At 38.2% G+C, this 18981-nt stretch overlaps 1 protein-coding gene across 6 annotated transcripts in view; it reads left to right on the top strand.

The window, feature by feature from the left end:
• AXDND1 (axonemal dynein light chain domain containing 1) overlaps positions 1-18981 on the top strand; it is a 136796-nt gene that overhangs the window by 18679 nt on the left and 99136 nt on the right. For all 6 annotated transcript variants that reach the window (XR_013529486.1, XM_078356220.1, XM_035279266.3 and 3 more), the window contains 4 exons: positions 910-1031; positions 10257-10397; positions 11437-11541; positions 18150-18270. Coding sequence is in view for 5 of the 6 variants with exons in the window: in XM_078356220.1 (XP_078212346.1) it covers positions 910-1031; positions 10257-10397; positions 11437-11541; positions 18150-18270 (489 nt within the window). In the remaining variant the exon portion in view is untranslated. The remainder of the gene's footprint in view (positions 1-909; positions 1032-10256; positions 10398-11436; positions 11542-18149; positions 18271-18981) is intronic.

The raw sequence follows: 18981 nt of genomic DNA, 5'->3' as shown, positions 1-18981 counted from the left end.
ATCTGCTCACCTTGGCCTCCCAAAGGGTTGGGATTACAGGTGTGAGCCACTGCTCCTGGCCAGTTGTCATGTTTCTTTAGACAAGTTTAATCTGAAACAGTTTCTCAGACTTTCTTTGTTTTTCTTGACCTTGTTATTTTGAAGAACACAAGCCAGTTATTCTGTAGAATGTTCCTCAATTTTGGTTTGTCAGATGTATAGTCATGATTTTAGATTGAGGTTTTGTATTTTTGGCAGGTACAACATACAAGTGATATTGTGACCTTTTCAGTGCATCAGTAAAATGTTTTTACAGATAAGACTGTAATAAGTATTGATTATGTTACTTACCTCTGACAGATGCACAGACTGCTACATATATTGAAGAAGGAACAGACCATTTACAACACGATATTTCATAACATGATATTGTGACCTTTTCAGTGCATCAGATAAAGAGGTGCATGATTAAACCAAAAAATTTTTTTTAAGACAAAGTGTCACTCTGTCACCCTGGCTGGAGTATAGTGGTGTGATCACTGGTCACTGCAGCCACAACCTCCCACCTTGACCTCCTTAGTAGCTGGGACTACAGGTGCATGGCACCATGCCCAGCTAATTTTTATATTTTTTGTACAGACAGGGTCTCACTGTATTGCCTAGGCTGGTCTGAAACTCCTTGCCTCAAACAATCTGCCCACTTTGGCCTCCCAAAGTGTTGGGAGTACAGGTGTAAGCCACTGCACCTGGCCAGAACAACTTTTAAAAATAAAATAATCACTTTTGTATATATATAAATGAAAAGGTAAGTGAAATAAATGAATCAAGATGTTTCTAAAACCTATTTACATTCAGAGTGACAACCTCCTAAACTGTTTTTTACTGATAGGACTGTAATAAGTACTGACTATGTTACTTACCTTCTGATAGATGCACAAACTACTACATATATTGAAGAAGGAACAGACCATTTACAATACAATATTTCATGAACTTATTCGACAAGTCACGGTGGACTGTGCAGACAGAGGAGAACTTCTGTCTAAAGTCAGGTTAGTGCTATTATTGGAATAGGCCAGTTTCCTTTGGATTTTTTCCCCTTTTTTTTCAGTTTACCAACTGAGATGTGTTTTGTATTCACACCTTTTGATTTTTATATTAGATTTGTCTTTATATCTACTTTTGAGAATGACAGAAAAGTACACTTCTCTATTCTGCCGAAAATAAATAATCTAATTGCATTCTTTTTTCTTTTTTGTTAATATACGGAAAGGGTCTATAGTTTACTTTTTTTTTTTGAGACAGAGTCTCACTCTGTTGCCCAGGCTGGAATGCAGTGACACAATCTTGGCTCACTGAAGCCTCTAACTCCTTATCTCAAATGATCCTCCTGCCTCAGCCTCTCAAGTAGTTGGGACTAACAGGCATTGCTCCCATGTTCAGCTAATTTTTTTTTTTTTGAGGCAGAGTCTCACTCTGTCACCCAGGCTGGAATGTAGTGGTACAATCTCGGCTCACTGCAACCTCTGCCTCCTGGGTTAAAGCAATTCTCCTGCCTCACCCTCCCAAGTATCAGGGATTACAGGTGCCTGCCACTATGCCTGGCTGATTTTTGTATTTTTAGTAGAGATGGGTTTTCACCATGTTGGCCAGGTTGGTCTCGACCTCCTGACCTGAGGTGATCCACCTGCCTTTGCCTCCTGTCCTCAGGTGATCCACCCGCCTTGGCCTCTTAAATGCTGGAATTATAGGCATGAGCCACTGCACCTGGCCTAATTTCTGTATTTTTAATAGAGATGGGGTTTCTCTATGTTACATAGGCTGGTCTCAAACTCCTGGACTCAAGTGATCCACCCACCTTGGCCTCCCAAAGCAGTGAGATTATGGGCGTGAGTCACCGCTACCAGCCACATTTTTATTATATTCTATGTAGTAAAAATATAGTAATTGAGAACTCTTTTAAAATTTCTTTTGAGATGTTTCACACCATATTCTGTTATGATTAGAAAATAGTGGGAAAAGTATACAATCTGGATCAAGCTGATTTTGTTTCAAATGTTAATCTAGGTGTGTGACCTTGGAGAAAATCTGAGCCTTAGTTTTCTCATGTGTAAATGAAGGTAATAGGGTCTGTGAAAGTTTTTGTCTGTTCATTCATAAAGCACTGATAATTTATTGAGTATCTAGTCTGTGCCAAGCATTGACATGTGTCACAGGGTTGAGATGAGGTTTTATTTTTATTTTTTGAGACAAGGTTTTGCTCCGTCACCCAGGCTGGCATACAGTGGTGTAATCATGGGTCACGGCAGCCTCAATCTCCCGGGCTCAAGTGACCCTCCCACATTAGCCCGTTGAATAGCTGGGACTATAGGCACATGTCTCCCTACCTGGCTCATGTTTAACATTTTTTAGTAGGGATGAGGTCGTACTATGTTGCCCACGCTGGACTCAAACTCTTGAGCTCAAGCAATTTTGTCAAATACTGTTGTGTTTACTGAAATTATCATGTTGTTTTTGTCCTTTGTTATTCAGGCATAATGCTTTGACTGAGTTTTTTGTATATTAATCCAACCTTGCATTCTTCTGCTAAATCCCATTTGGCATTGGCATATACAGTCTTCCCTTCCCTATGTATGGAGGATTGATTCCAGGACTCCCTGCCTCCCCCCACCCAGATACTAAAGTCCGCGGATCTTCAAGTCCCTCATACAAAATGGTGTAGTATTGGTATATAACCTATGTACATTCCCTGGTGTACCATAAATCACCTCTACATTACTTACAATATCTAATGCCATGTAAATAGTTTTATACTGTCTTGTTTAGGGACTAATGACAAGGAAAAAAAGTCTGTACATGTTTAGTACAGACATGACTTTTTTTTTAAGCGATGAGGTCTTGCTTAAATCTTGCTACCAATGTTGGAGTGCTGCACGTAAACAAAGCTTACTGCATCCTCAACTTCCTGGGCTCAAACGGTCCTTCCCCCTCAGTCTGCTGAGTAGCTGGGACTGCAGGCATGCTCCAATATGACTGGCTAACTTTTTATTTTTATTTTTTGCAGGGACAGTGGTCTTACTGTGTCGCCTAGGCTGTCTTTCAGCCTAGACCAGCCTAGGCAACACAGTAAGATCCTGTGATCCTCCTTGGCCTCCCAAAGTGCTGGCTCCCATTGTGTTTGTCCCCCACCACCAACTTTTTTTTTTTTTTTTTTTTTAAATATTTTCATTCTGTGATTGGTTGAATCCAGGGATGCAGAACCCATAGATGTGGAGGGCTAACTATATATTCCTTTTTTTTTTTTTTGAGATGGAGTCTTGCTCTGTTGCCCAGGCTGGAGTGCAGTGGCACAGTCTTAGCTCACTGCAACCTCTGCCTCCCAGGTTCAAGCGATGCTCCTGCCTCAGCCTCCTGAGTAGCTGGGATGACAAACATGCATCACCACGCCCAGCTAATTTTCATATTTTTGGTAGAGATGGGGTTTCACCACATTGGCCAGGCTGGTCTCGAATTCCTGACCTCAGGTGATCCACCTGCCTAGGCCTCCCAAAGTGCTGGGATTATAGGCATGAGCCACCGTGCCTGGCCTATTTCTTTTCATATATTGCTGGGTATGATTTGCTAGTATTTTGCTGAGAATTTTTACATCTGCATTCATAAGAAGCGATGGTTTTTAGCCTTCTTTTCTTGTGATGTCTTTGTCTGGTTTTGGTGTTAGAGTAATACTGGCCTCAGAGAATGTATTAGAAAGTATACTGTCCTTTTCAATTTTTGTATGGTCTTGGTGTTTCTTTTTTAAATGTTTGGCTGTGTTCACCAGTAAGGCTATTTGGAATTTTCTTTTCTTGAGGGGTTTTAATTACAAATTTCGTATTTTGATATATTCAGGTTATCTAGTCCTTCTTGAGTGAGTTTTGGTGGTTTGCATCTTTCTAGAAATGTGTTTATTTTATCTTCGTTGTGGAATTTGTTAGTATATAAAGCTGTTCATAATATTCTCTTATTATTTTTAACACATTCCTGGAATCTGTAGTAATGTCACCTGTCTCAATCCTAATATTTGTCATTTGTGTTTCCTTTTTTGTTTTGTTGTCTTGATGAATCTAGCTAGACTTTTATCAGTTTAACTGATCTTGAAAAAAACCAGCTTTTGGTCCAGTGATATTCTCTATTGTTTATCAGTTTTCTATTTCATTGATTTAAGCCTTGATTTCTTTTCTTTCTTTCCTTTCCCTCCCTCCCTCCCTCCCGCCCTCCCTCCCTCCCTCCCTTTCTTCCTTCCTTCCCTCCCTCCCTTTCTTCCTTCCTTCCCTCCCTCCCTCCCTTTCTTCCTTCCCTCCCTCCCTCCCTCCCTTTTTTCCTTCCCTCCCTCCCTCCCTCCCTCCCTCCCTTTCTTCCTTCCCTCCCTCCTGCCTGCCTGCCTGCTTGCTTGATTACTTTGGTTTTGATTTGCTTTAGTTTTTCTGGTTTCTAGGGTGGAAGTTGTCATTATGCGATCTTCTTCTAATATAGGCAGTTAATGTTGTGAATTTCTTCGTAAGTACCACATTTTATTTTAGCCATATTGTCTTGGGTGAGTACAGTGAGACCCGATGCAGATCGAGATAAAGAACCCAGAAAGAGTTTTATAGTTTTGTAATACTCACAGCTCCCTGGGGAGAAGCCTCATGCCATACCGGGCCATTCAGGGGAGACACCAAGTCAGTCATGAGGTAAAGAAAGGGAGGGCACCTGTGGGTAGGCACCTCTATTGTGGTTTCCCTGGAAAGGAATAGGTGAGGTAGGGTAAATAGGCCTAGGATTGGATTGTTTGGATAATTTCACTGGGGACTGCATCATAGGTGTTGTCCCTGGTTGTTTGGTACCTGGCCTTGGGGCAGTAAGAGGATTTTTGAAAGATATTTTTGCCTGATATAGAGAATTTTTAAATTTAGTACTTTAAATATGTCGTTGCCCTACTCTCTTCTCATTGGCATTGTTTCCAATAAGAAATCTGCTGCCATTTTTGTCTTTATTTCTCCAAATGTAATGTGTCTTTTTCCTGGAGCTGATTTTAGGATTTTTTTCTTTACCATTGCTTTTGAGCAATTTCACTGTGCTATGCATTGGCATAGTTTTCTTCACGTTTCTTGTGTTTGGTGCTTATTAAGCATTTTGATCTGTGGATTTATAGTTTTCATCAAATATGGAAAATTTTTGGCTATTTCTTTAAGTGTTTTTTTCTGTCCCCCAACCCCTTTTGAGGAAATTTGTTTACACATATATTAGGCCACTCATACTGAAGTTATCTTACAGATCGCTAATGGTAACACATCTTTGCTGTTTTCTATTTGTGTTCATTTTGGATAGTTTCTATCGCTAGTATCTTCATTAATCTTTTTTCCTATAATATCTAATCTGCTTTTAATCCTATCTAATTATTATTACTATTATTATTATTTTTGACTTGGAATCTTGCTCTGTTACCCAGGCTGGAGTGCAGTGGCACCATCTTGGCATATTGCAGCCTCATCCTCCTGGGCTCAAGTGATCCTCCTACCTCAGCCTCCTAAGTAGCTGACCACAAGTTTGTGCCACCACACCCAGCTAATTTTTTTGTATATATATTTTTTGAGATGGAGTTTTGGAATGCAATGGCGTGATCTTGGCTTACTGCAACCTCTGCCTCCTGGGTTCAAGCGATCCTCCTGTCTCAGCCTCCTGAGTAGCTGGGATTACAGGCAGGCGCCAACACGCCTGGCTAATTTTGTATTTTTAGTAGAGACGAGGTTTTTCCATGTTAGTCAGACTGGTCTCGAACTACTGACCTCAGGTGATCTGCCCACCTTAGCCTCTCAAAGTGCTGGGATTACAGGCGTGAGCCACCACACCTGGCCCTAATTTTTTGTATCTCTTTGTGGAGACAGGATCTCACTTTAATCCTATCTAGTATATATTTTCATCTCAGATATTTTAGCTTTCATTTCTAGAAGGTCAAGTGATCTGCCCACCTCAGCCTCCCAGAGTGCTGGAATTATATGTGTGAGCTATGATGCCCGGCCTCCCTTAAGAGTTCTATTGGTTTGTTTCCACATCTGTCTCTTCATATATAATAATTTTATTGCTTATTCATTTTTAGATTTTTTTTTTTTGAGACAGAGTTTCACTCTGGTCACCCAGGCTAGAGTGCAATGGCATAATCTCGGTTCACTGTAACCTCTGCCTCCCATGTTCAAGTGATTCTCCTGCCTCAGCCTCCTGAGTATCTGGGATTATTTGCATGCACCACTATGCCTGGCTAATTTTGTGTTTTTAGTAGAGATGGGATTTCACCATGTTGGCCAGGCTGGTCTTAAATTCCTAATCTCAGGTGATCTGCCCACCTTGGCCTCCCAAAATGCTGGGATTATAGGTGTGACCCACTACGCCCAACCCATTTTTAGATTCTATCTTTTATTTCTCAAACATTGCATGCATAGTATTATATTCTAATTCTGATAACTAGTAAATGAAGACTTTTACTGTCTAAATCTGCTCTTGGTATTTTCTTCTGAGTCTCATTCATGATGGTTTATTTACATTAACATTTTGCAGTCTTTGCTTGTGGAGCTAATATTTGGCTGACTTTAGCCATGGGATCCTCAGGACATGAATACAAGCTGCTTTCCGGAAAAGATGATTTGCATGTGCTCCCTTCTGGAATCTGGGATTCATGCAGTAGTCCTACGCTTACCCATGTTTCCCACTTTGAAGTGAGCCCAAGGCTTAGTTGCTGGTTCTCAGTGTTGGCATTTTTCCTGAAGACAACACTGACCTTGGGTTTGCTTACTGTTTACAACTCCCACTCCATTCTAACTTACTATTTTTGGTTTATTCTTTTCGTTTTTCATCCCTACAGACTTCTGTTTCTTCCTGTTAAGTTCAGTAATGCTTCGAAAACTGTGCTCTCTTACGGATCTAGTTCGTAGATTGTACAAACTAGATTGTAACAGGAAGGTCTTTCAGAGTATTTAATTCCTATATTGTCAGGAGGTGGAAGTCCTAAACATGATGGTTTTTAAATTGATACTTTCCAGTATATGAGCTTCGTCTTGAGGTGATAAACTCCCTGTCACTTTCAGCTTTTAAGCAAGGGCTGGATAATTCTGTCAGTGGAATTAAAGATTAAATAAATAAAATTAAAAAAACACAACGTCTTATTTTTGTTTTACATCTCACATATGATATTCCAAATCACTAGGGCTTTGGTTATAATTATCTATAATTGTTCACTCACTTGTGTGACATGGCAGGAAACATAGCCTAGATTCCTTTTTTTTTCTATATTGTTCATCTCACCTGTCTTTTATAATGTATGTTTACTATTTCATTCCCTAGCATTACTTTCTCTCTTGCATATTTTCTGTCTTTTTTTCCTTTCCTTCTGTATGATAGCTTATTTCTCTTATTTTATTTCTTTCAATAGCTTTGGGAGCTATTTAAAACTCCATGGATACATTGAGAGTTTTTGGTTTTTGGTTACATGGATAAGTTCTTCAGTAGGGATTTCTGAGATTTTGGTGTAGCCATGATATGGTTTGGCTGTGTCCCCACCCAAATCTCATCTTGAATTGTAGTTGCCATAATCTCTACATGTTGTGGAAGGGACCAGGTAGAGATGGTTAGTCATGATGGCGGTTTCCCCCATTCTATTCTTGTGATAGTGAGTTAATTCTCATGAGATCTGATGGTTTTATTTATTTGTTTATTTATTTATTTTTGAGATGGAGTCTCACTCTGTTGCCCAGGCTGGAGTGCAGTGGCGCAATCTCAGCTCACTGCCACCTTTGCCTCCTGGGTGATTCTCCTGCCTCAGCCTCCCAAGTAGCTGGGATTACAGGCATGCACTATCATGACCAGCTAATTTTTGTATTTTTAGTAGAGACAGGGTTTCACTATGTTGGCCAGGCTGACCTCAAACTCCTGACCTCAGATGATTTGCCTGTCTTGGCCTCCCAAAGTGCTGGGATTATAGGTGTGAGTCACTGTGCCTGGCCAGAGATCTGATGGTTTTATAAGGGCTTCTTCCTTTGCTGGGTTTTCATTTTTGTCCTTCCTGCCACCATGTTAAGAAGGACATGTTTGCTGTCCTTTCTGCCATGATTGTAAGTTTCCTGAGGCCTTCCAGCTCTGTGGAACTGTGAGTCAATTAAATCTATTTCCTTTGTAATTTACTCAGTCTTGGGTATATCCTTATAGCAGAATATAAGGATAAGAATATGTGAGAATGGACTAATACAACTGATCACCTGCTGAGCAGTGTACACCATACCTAATATGTAGTCTTTTATTCCTCGCCCCCTCCCAACCTTCCCCCTCAGTTGCCAGAGTCTATTATATCATTCTTATGCCTTTGCATCCTCATAGCTTAGCTCCCACTTATAAGTGAGAACATACGATATTTGTTTTTCCATTCCTGATTTACTTCACTTAGAATCCTGGCTAACACGGTGAAACCCTGTCTCCACTAAAAATACAAAAAATTAGCCAGGTGCGGTGGCATGTACCTATAGTCCCAGCTACTGGGGAGGCTGAGGCTGGAGAATCACTTGAACCCGGGAGGTGGAGGTTGCAGTGAGCTGAGATCGTACTGCTGCACTCCAGCCTGGGTGACACAGTGAGACTAGGTCTCAAAAAAAAAAAAAAAAAAAGAATAATGGTCTCAAATTCCATCGAAGTTGCTGCAAATGCCATTATTTCATTTCGTTTTATAGCTATTCCTTAGTGTGTATATACCACATTTTCTTTATCCACTTGTTGATTGATGGACATTTAGGTTGGGTTCATATTTTTGTAGTTGCAAATTATGCTATTGTAAACATGTGTGTGACTTTTTCATATAATGACTTATTTTCCTTTGGGAAATAAGTAGCAGGATTGCTAGATCAAATGATAGTTCTACTTTTAGTTCTTTAAGGAATCTCCATACTGTTTTCCATAGTAGTTGTACTAGTTTACATTCCTATCCACAGTGTAAAAGTGTTCTTTTCACCACATCCATGCTGACATTTATTGTTTTTGATTTTTAAAATTATGGCCATTCTTGTAGGAGTAAGGTGATATCTCATTGTGGTTTTAAATTGCATTTTCCTGATAATTAGTGATGTTGAGCATTTTTTCATGTTTGCTGGCTGTTTGTATATCTTCTTTTGAGGTCTATTGATGTCCTTTGCCCACTTTTTGGTGAAAGTATTTGTTTTTTTTTCTTGCTGATTTGTTGGAATTCATTGTAGATTCTGGGTACTAGTTCTTTGCCTGATGCATAGTTTATGAGTATTGTCTCCCTCTCTGTGGGTTGTCTGTTTACTCTGCTGATGATTTCTTTTCCTGTGCAGAAGAAGCTTTTTACTTTAATTATGTCCCATCTATTTATTTTTATTTTTGTTGCATTTGCTTTGGGTTCTTGGTTACCAATTCTTTGCCTAAGCCAATGTCTAGAAGAATTTTTCTGATGTTATCTTCTAGAATTTTTATGGTTTCAGGTCTTAGATTTAAGTCTTTGATCCATCTTGAGTTGATTTTTTGTATAAGGTGAGAGATGAGGATCCAGTGTCATTCTTCTACATGTGGCTTGCCAATTATCCCAGCACCATTTGTTGAATAGTGTGTCTTTTCCCCACATTGTTGTTTTTGTATGCTTTGTCGAAGATCAGTTGGTCGTAAGTATCTGACAGGTCCTCTAGTCTGCTCCATTGGTCTATGTCCCTATTATTCTACCAGCACCATGCTGTTTTGGTAACTATAGCCTTGTAGTATAGTTTGAAGTTGGGTAATGTGATGTCTCCAGATTTTTCTTTTTCCTTAGCATTTCTTTGGCTATGTGGGCTCTTTTTTGGTTCCATATGAATTTTAGGATTTTTTTCCCATTACTGTGAAGAATGATGATGGTATTTTTGATGGAAATTGCATGGAATCTGTAGATTGAGTTTGGTAGTATGGTCATTTTCACGATATTGATTCCACTCATCTGTGAACATGGGATCTGTTTCCATTTGTGTCATATACGATGTTTTTTCAGCAGTGTTTTTTAGTTAATTTTCTTTGTAGAGATCTTTCATCTCATTGGTTAAGTATATTCCTAAGTATTTTCTTTTCTTTTTTTTGTAGCTGTTGTAAAAGGGGTTGATTTCTTGATGTGATTCTCAGCTTGGTTTTCTTGGTGTATACCAGTGCTACTGATTTGCATACACTGATTCTGTAAGCTGAGAATTTACTGAATTCACTTATCAGATCTAGGATTTGTGTTGTTTTTCATGCAGAGAAAGGTACGTGCAAATGCTTGACCACATTGCCCGGCAGATGATTGATTTCTACAAAGACTTGGTAACTCAGCGAGTGATGGACCAGCGCATTTTAGAAGAATTGTATAATTTCAAGCATGTTATTGAAGAACTGACCAGGTAAAAACTGTGATTATCTTAGACACAAAGCAAAAGTCAATGTCATGTCTTTAAAGGGAGTAAAAAATATTTAGGGAAAGTGGAATGATTAAAGGTCAGAGTTCTTCTGTTTTCATGTTTAGCAAGAGAACAAACAAGACTAGATATCATTGTAGATAGAGGTATAGATAAATGGGTTATGCAAGTTCACACAAAAATGAAGATTCTCTATATATTTGACATGGAAAAGGCTTGCTCTTACTTCTAAAATACAGATGTTACCAGGCACGGTGGCTCATGCCTGTAATCTCAGCACTTCAGGAGGCTAAGGTGGGCGGATAACTTGAGGTCAGGAGTTCGAGACCAGCCTGGCCAACATTGTGAAATACCATCTATACTAAAAATAAAAAAAATTAGCCAGGCATGGTAGCTCATGCTTGTAATCCCAATGACTGGGGAGGTTGAGGCAGGAGAATTGCTTGAACCTGGGAGGTTGCAGTGAGCCGAGATTGCACCACTGCACTCTAGCCTGGGTGACAGAGCAAGACCCTGTCTCGAAAAACAAAAATAAAGATAAAGTAAAATACAGATGTTTACCTTAGTCAGTTTATAGAGCAATGCCGTAATTATGGATGTTGAGATTCACATCTCAAAGAAAGTAAGTATTATAAAGCCCTCAAAGTTAGTGGTCATCTAACCTCTAACCTTATAGCAAGATGATTAGGGGTGAGAATAAAGAAGATAGGATAGGCATATCAGAAAGTGGGGTCAACCAGCATGGAGGCCTTGCATGTCCACATCTGCCTCCATCTGTTCTAAAGGATCTCCCCTACATCTTCTTTCTGCCTGATTTCTGCCAGCCTGATTCTATTTCCAAACCTGGCAAGATTCCATCTAGAATGTATCCTCAATTTCTTGATTTGGTTTATAAGGTGGAAAAACTAGGAAGGGAAGTATGCATGATAACTGAGAAGATTCCTGAGTATAAATCTGATTTCCTGGGTAGAAACTTTTTGGAAGTCTCCAAATATGAATTTAAAATTTCTTTGCTTTATTCCAGGGAGCTGTGTCTAGTTCAGGCACATGATGTAAAATTAACAAAGGAAACAGAAAAGGCCCACAAGGATTTGGCACAAGCTCTTTTAGATGCTGAAAAGAATGCCAGGTGAGTTGCTTAAAGTTTATGTAGCTTACATAGGGGAAAGAGAAGCTTATATAGCTTCTGAAATAATATATATGACACTAACTTACTGAATTCTAAAAGCACTTGTAGCTTACTTATCTGAATTTAGTTGATTTCTCATTCTGGGTGAAAAGAAGGTGAAACATGATTTTTCTCTTGGAGATAGATTTTGCTTTCAACATTAATCATTTTTGTTGAGTGAGGATTGCAGGCTATTACTTTCTGGTTTTCTGCAAGAAAGTATAAAGAGGAGGTGTGCATAGATAGCATAGATTTTGGAACCATACTGCTTGCTGTGTGACCTTGAGGAAGTCACTTAACTTTTCTGGGCCTAAGTTTGCGCATATTTAAAATTGGGATAATAATATTGTCTACCTCATAGGGCGACTATGAGTATTAAAGGAAGTAATAGAAGTAAAGCACTTGGAATGGTACAGTTCCTTTGTGTCCAGGAGCATGTCTGTTTCTTCTAGGTATTCCAATTTGTTAGTCGATTGTTGTTCATGATTATATTTCAGTGGTATCAGTCGTAATATCTATTTTTGTTTGTTTCTGATTTTATTTGCTTGAGCTGTCTCTTTTTTTCTTGGGTAATCTAGCTAGACGTTTATTGATTTTATTTTTTCAAAAAATGAACTTTTTATTTTGTTGATCTTTTGCATTTTTTTAGTCTCTCTTTTATTTGTTTCTGTTATGACATTTATGATTTCTTTTTTTTCTACTAATTTTGGGTTTTGTTTGTTCTTACTTTTCTAGTTCCTTGAGGTACATCATTAGGTTGTTTATTTGAAATCTTTCTGCTTTTTTGATAGAGGTGGTTATTACTATGAACTTCCCTCTTAGCACTGCTTTTGCATTATCCCATAGGCCTGGGCTTCATTTGTTTCAAGACATTAAAATTTTTCTTTTTAATTTATTTACTGACCCAGTGATCATTCAGGAGCATGTTGTTTAATTTCCACATGTTTGTACAGTTTCCAAAGTGTCTCTTGTTATTAATTTCTAGTTTTACTTCATTGTGGTCTGAGAAGATACTTGATATGTTTCCAGTTTTAAAAAATTTGTTGATACTTATTTTGTGGCCTAGAATATTGCCATTTGTGGGAATGTTTCATGTGCTGATGAGAAGAATGTGTATTCTGCAGCCGTTGGATAAAATGTTTTGTAAATTCCTGTTATGTCCATTTGTTCCAAAGTGTGGCTTAAATCCAATGTTTCTTTGTTAGTGTTCTGTCTAGATGATCTTTTGAATGCTGAGAGTAGGGTTTTGAAGGCCCCAACTATTATTGCATTACATTCCATCTCTCCCTTTAGATCTAATGTTTGCTTTATACATCCGGGTACTCCAGGGTTGGGTGCATATATATTTAGAGTTGTTATTTTTTTTTTTCTGAATTGATCACTTTGTCTTCATATAATGACCTTCTTTGTCTCTTTTTATAGATTTTGACTTAAAATATGCTTTATCTGATACAAGTATTGGTACTCCTGCTTGCTTTGGTTTCTATCTGCATAGAATGTCTTTTTTCATCTCTTCACTTTTAGGCTATATATGTTTTGGCAAGTGAAGTGATTTTTTTGGAGGCAGCATATGTTTAGGTTGCATTTTTGTAACCAGCCAATCTGTATATTTTACATGGGAGAATTTAATTTTTTTAGATTTAAGGTTATTATTGATAGGTGAGGGCTTATTCCTGTCATTTTGTTAATTATATTCTGATTATTTTGTATAGCTTTTTCTCCTTTCTTCTTATTTTTATTTATTTATTTTTTTTGAGATGGAGTTTTGCTCTGGTTACCCAGGCTGGAGTGTAATGGTACGATCTCAGCTCACCGCAACCTCCGCCTCCTGGGTTCAAGCAATTCTCCTGCCTCAGCCTCCCGAGTAGCTGGGGCTACAGGCGTGTACCACCATGCCCAGCTAATTTTTGTATTTTTAGTAGAGACAGGGTTTCACCTTGTTGACCTTATATGTAACAGGATGGTCTCGATTCCTTTCTTCTTATTTTATTGTTTATCATTTCTGTTTGGTAATTTTCTGTAGTGGAAACATTTGAATCCTTTCTTTTTCTCTTTTGTGTTTCTGCTCTATCAGTGAGATTTTTTTTACTTTGATGTGTTTACATGATGGTAGGTATTGTCTTTTTGCTTTCAAATATAGGACTCCCTTAAGGCTGGTCTGGTGGTGATGATTTTTTTCAGTTTTTGCTTATCTGAGAAAGAGGTTTTTTGTCCTTTGGTTTTGAAGGATGGCTTTCCTAGGTGTAGAATTCTTGGCTAGCAGTTTTTTATTTCTTTTAGCATTTTGAATATATAATTCCATCCTTTCCTGGCCTAAGGTTTCTGCTGAGAAATCCATTAGTCTGATGTGGTTTCCGTTATATGTAACTTGATGCTTTTCTCTTGCTGTTTTTAGGATTCTCCCTTTGTCCCTGACTTTTGACAGGTTGACTATAATATGCCTCAGAAAATATCTTTGTGGGTTGATTATACTGGGGATCTTTGAGCTTCCTGTATCTGGATGTCTTTATCTCTTGAAAGATTTGGGAATTTTTAAGCTATTAGTTTATTGAATAGGTTTTCTGTGTCTTTGTCCACCTCTTTTCTTTCTGAAATTCCCCAAATTAAAAAAAATGTGGTCACTTTATGGTGTCCCATTATAGCCACATAAGTTTTCTTTATTGTTTTTAATTCTTTTCTCTTTCTTCTTTTTTAAAGTCTAAGTTTTTTCAAAAGACCTGTCTTCAAGGTCAGAAATTCCTTTTTCTACTTGATCTAGTCTATTGTTTAAGCTCTCAAGTGTATTTTTAATTTCATTTATTGAATTCTTCAATTCCAGGGTTTCTGTTTCATTCCTTTTTATGATACCTATCTCTGTTGAATTTCTCATCCAGATCATGAATTGTTTTTCTGATTTATTTGTGTTCTTTATCTGTGTTTTCTTGTATCTCATTGGGTTTATTTAATATAATTATTTTGAAATCTTTTTCAGACATTTTATAAATTTCCTATTTGTTGAGATCCACTACAGAATTATTTTTCATGTTTCCTGTGTTCTTACATTACTATCTGTGCATCTGATTTAATAGTCATTTTTTTCCAATTTTACCAAAAAATTATTTTTTCTTTTTCCTTTTTGAGACAGAGTCTTGCTGAGTTGCCCAGGCTGGAGTGCAGTGGTGTGATTTTGACTCACTGCAACCTCTGCCTCCTGAGTTCAAGCTATTCTCCTCCTCATCCTCCCAAGTAGCTGGGACTATAGGCATATGCTACCATATCTGGTGAATTTTTGTATTTTTAGTAGAGGTGGGGTTTTGCCATGTTGGGCAGGCTGGTCTTGAACTCCTGACCTCAAGTGATCTCACCTTGGCCTCCCAAAGTGCTAGGATTACAGGCATGAGCAACCATGCCTGGCTAATTTTATGAAAAATTCTTTATAGAGATGGGGTTCACTGTGTCGCCCAGGCTGGCGTGCAGTTTCATGATCATGGCTCACTGCACCCTTGACTTCCATGCTCAAGCGATCCTTCCACATCAGCCTACTGAGTAGCTGGAACTACAGTTACACACTAGAGTGCCTGGTGCCTAGCCATTTTTTTTTTCCTGAAACATGGTCTTACCATGTTGCTTAGTCTAGTCTCAAACTCCTGGGTTCAAGTAATCCTCCTGCCTTGACTCCTAAAGTGTGTTTTGTTCTTTTCTTTCTTTTGCAAAAAATGACATTGGTATTTTAATAGGGGTTGCATTGAATTTGTAGATTGCTTGGGCAATATGTGCATTTTAATGATATAAATTCTCCTGATCCAGAAGCATTGTGTGGCTTTCCGTTTATTTGTGTTTCTTCAATTTCTTTCATCAGTGTTTTGTAGTTTTTTTGGTAGATATTTTTCACTTTCTCGATTAAATTTATTCCTAGATGTCGTTTGTTGGTAGCTATTATGAATGGGATGGCTTTCTTAATTTCTTTTCTACTATTTCATTGTTGGTGTGTAGAAACACTACTGATTTTTGTATGTTGATTTTGTATCTCGCAACTTTACTGAATTTGTATATCAATTTTAAGAGTGTTTTGGTGCCACTTTTAAGTTTGCTGTTTTTTTTAAAAATATATAAGATCTTGCTGTCTGCAAACAGGAACAATTTGACTTCCTTCTTTCCAATTTGGATGCCTTTTATTTCTTTCACATGCCAAATTACTTGGGCTAGAACTTTCTCTATGTATTGTTTTTTAAAATAAAAATGAGATCAAACAATTTATAATTTTAGCATTTCAGATTTTTCATTTTATATTATAGCATCAAGAACTTTCCCATTTACCAAAGTATTAAGAATATGATGTTTAGCCAGGTGTAGTGGCTCACAGCTGTAATCCCAGCACTTTGGGAGGCCAAGATGAGCGGATCACTTGCGGTCAGGAGTTTGAGACCATTCTGGCCAACATGATGAAACCCCGTCTCTACAAAAAACACAAAAATTAGCCAGGTGTTTAGGTTGCAGTGAGCCAAGATTGCACCATTGCACTCCAGCCTGGGGGACAAGAGTGAAACTTAATTTCAAAAAAGAACACCAAAAAACAAAAAAAGAATATGATGATGATTAATTATCTGCAGAGTGTTTTTTTTAAACTCATAGAACTACATTATACACACACACACATACACACAAACACACACACACATATTTTTTGAGACAGAGTCTCGCTTTGTCACCCAGTCTGGAGTGCAGTGACGCGATCTCGGCTCACTGCAACCTCTGCCTCCTGGGTTCAAGCAATTCTCTTGCCTCAGCCTCCTGAGTAGCTGGGATTATAGGCATGTGCCACCACATTCAGCTATTTTTTTGTGTGTTACTGTTTTTTTTTTCCAATGAACTTTCAAGTCATACCAGTCCAATAATTTTTGTTTCCTTAGTAGGAATGGGGTTTTACCGTGTTGGTCAGGTTGGCCTCGATCTTCTGACCTTGTGACCCTTCTGCCTCAGCCTCTTAAAGTGCAGGGATTACAGGCGTGAGCCACCATGCCCAGCCTAACTACATTCTATTTTTATCTGACCACTCTTTTGTTGTTGGACACTGAGATTCTAGATTTTTTGCTTCTGCTGTTAAATTAGGGTCATTAATTCTCTTTTGAAAATTGAGGTCTAATTTTTAGGCAATGAAGTGCACAGATCTTAAGAGTATAGCTCAGTGAACTTTTACATGTGTATTCACTGGTATAATTTTTTTCTTTATTATTTTGAACAAATGAAAGCCTCTAAGACTAGAAGAATTCTACTTCAGTGACCTTTAATTCTTATTGCAAAGTCCTTGGGAGGAAGTGTTTCAAAAGATTTGTGAAATGCTGTTTTTTAGTTTATAACTTCTATGTTTGTATTTACCTCAGAAAGTCTTTTAATTTTCCTTTTTTTGAGACAATCTCGCTCTGTTGCCCAGGCTGGAGTGCAGTGGTGTGATCTCGGCTCACTGCAACCTCTGCCTCTGGGTTCAAGCAATTCTCATGCCTCAGCCTCCCAGATAGCTGGGACTACAGGCAGACGCTACCACACCCGGCTAATTTTTGAATTTTTAGTAGAGATGGGGTTTCACCATGTTGGCCAGGCTGGTCTCGAACTATTGACTTCAGGTTCCACCTGCCTTGGCCACCCAAAGTGCTGGGATTACAAGTGTGAGCCATCGTACTCAGTCAGGAAGTCTTTTAATTTTTTTTTAAAGACAGAGTTTTGCTCTTGTTGCTCAGGCTGGAGTACAGTGGTGTGATCTTGGCTCACTGCAACCTCTGCCTCCTGGGTTCAAGTGATTCTCCTGCTTCACCCTCCTGAGTAGCTGGGATTACAGGCATGTGCCACCATGCCCAGTTAATTTTGTATTTTTAGTAGAGACTGGGTTTCTCTACGTTGGTCAGGCTGGTCTCAAACTCCTGACCTCAGGTGATCTGCCCACCTTGGCCTCCCAAAGTGTTGGGATTACAGGCGTGAGCCACTGAATCTGGACCGTCTTTTAATTTTAGCTTCATTTTGAAGCTAAAGTGTAAATTTAAAGGAAAAGGTATGTTCTGGTAGATATAAAGAAGCGATAGCTAAGAAAAAGCTACTTTAAGATTTTAAATGGTCAAGGGACAATTTTCTTTAATCTTATAATAATTATGTATAATTAAAAATTTTAATGGCTCACAATTCTTGGGCTTTGTGCCTTTCATAAAGAATCTTAGGTCTGTGAGCAAACCTTAACAATAAACTGTTAGGTTATTGTTACCTGTATTCTGAATTTTTCATTAGTATGGTGTTATACCATTGGAATATCATGTTGTCAGAATTCTAGTGAAAAAATAAAGAATAAGATGAAAAGTGTTTAGAGCAGGAGCAATATATGAGATTTTTACTTTCACTAAGAGTTTTGTAAGATTTGTAAATTAAATGTGAATTTTTTTCTGTTTCACCATATATAAGTGTTATCAATATATTCAGCAATTATACCATAATTACCTTATGATAAGTTTTAAAGGAACACATTACCTATTTTAAAACACATTTCTTTTAAAAATATATATTGTTAGTGTAAATTAAATGAAGCTGTTTCTTAATTGTTTTTATAGAATGGTAGAAGAATATCATGACTTATACACATTACAAAGAGAAAGGATGGAGAATGATATGAAACAGTTAATGGCAGAAAGAGATATCTGGAGCTCAGCCACATATGAATTGGCCCTAAAGGTTGGTTCATCTGGATTTACAACTCAAACTTCTTTTTTTGGCTAAAGATTCATTCTATGGTTTTAAATTTTGTTTTGATTTTTTGAGTCTTTCAGCTCACTCTGTTGCCTACAACGGAGTGCAGTGGTGTGATCTTTGCTCACTGCAACCTCTGGCTCTTGGGTTCAAGCAGTTCTCCTGTCTCAGCCTCCTGGGTAGCTGGGATTATAGGCTTGAGCCACCATGCCAGGCCCATTTTGCAATTTTCAATAATCTAGACAAACACTAAAAAAAAAAAAAAAAATGAGGATGTATATTTATTGATGTATAATATAACTTTTGTGGGCCTTGAAAAGTTAAATTTCTTCTTTTTATTCTTGTCTGTGTTGGGTGCCTAGCTGTTACACAATTAAGGGGTCTTTTTTTTTTTTTTTAAACCAGAATCTATGAACTATGAACAAGTGTTCTTTTTCCATTGTTTGGGAATATGTTAAAATTTCCAACTTTAGGCACGGTGGCTCACGCCTATAATCCCAGCACTTTGGGAGGCCGAGGTGGGTGGACCACGAGGTCAAGAGATCGAGACCGTCCTGGTCAACAAGGTGAAACACTGTATCTACTAAAAATACAAAAATTAGCTGGGCATGGTGCTGCGCACCTGTAGTCCCAGCTACTCGGGAGGCTGAGGCAGTAGAATTGCTTGAATCCAGGAGGCGGAGGTTGCAGTGAGCC

This window comes from Callithrix jacchus, chromosome 18 (assembly GCF_049354715.1).
Source record: "Callithrix jacchus isolate 240 chromosome 18, calJac240_pri, whole genome shotgun sequence".
Taxonomy (NCBI): domain Eukaryota; kingdom Metazoa; phylum Chordata; class Mammalia; order Primates; family Cebidae; genus Callithrix; species Callithrix jacchus.
The sequence above is the reverse complement of the archived record's forward strand: the minus strand, read 5'-3'. Positions and strand labels throughout refer to the sequence as shown.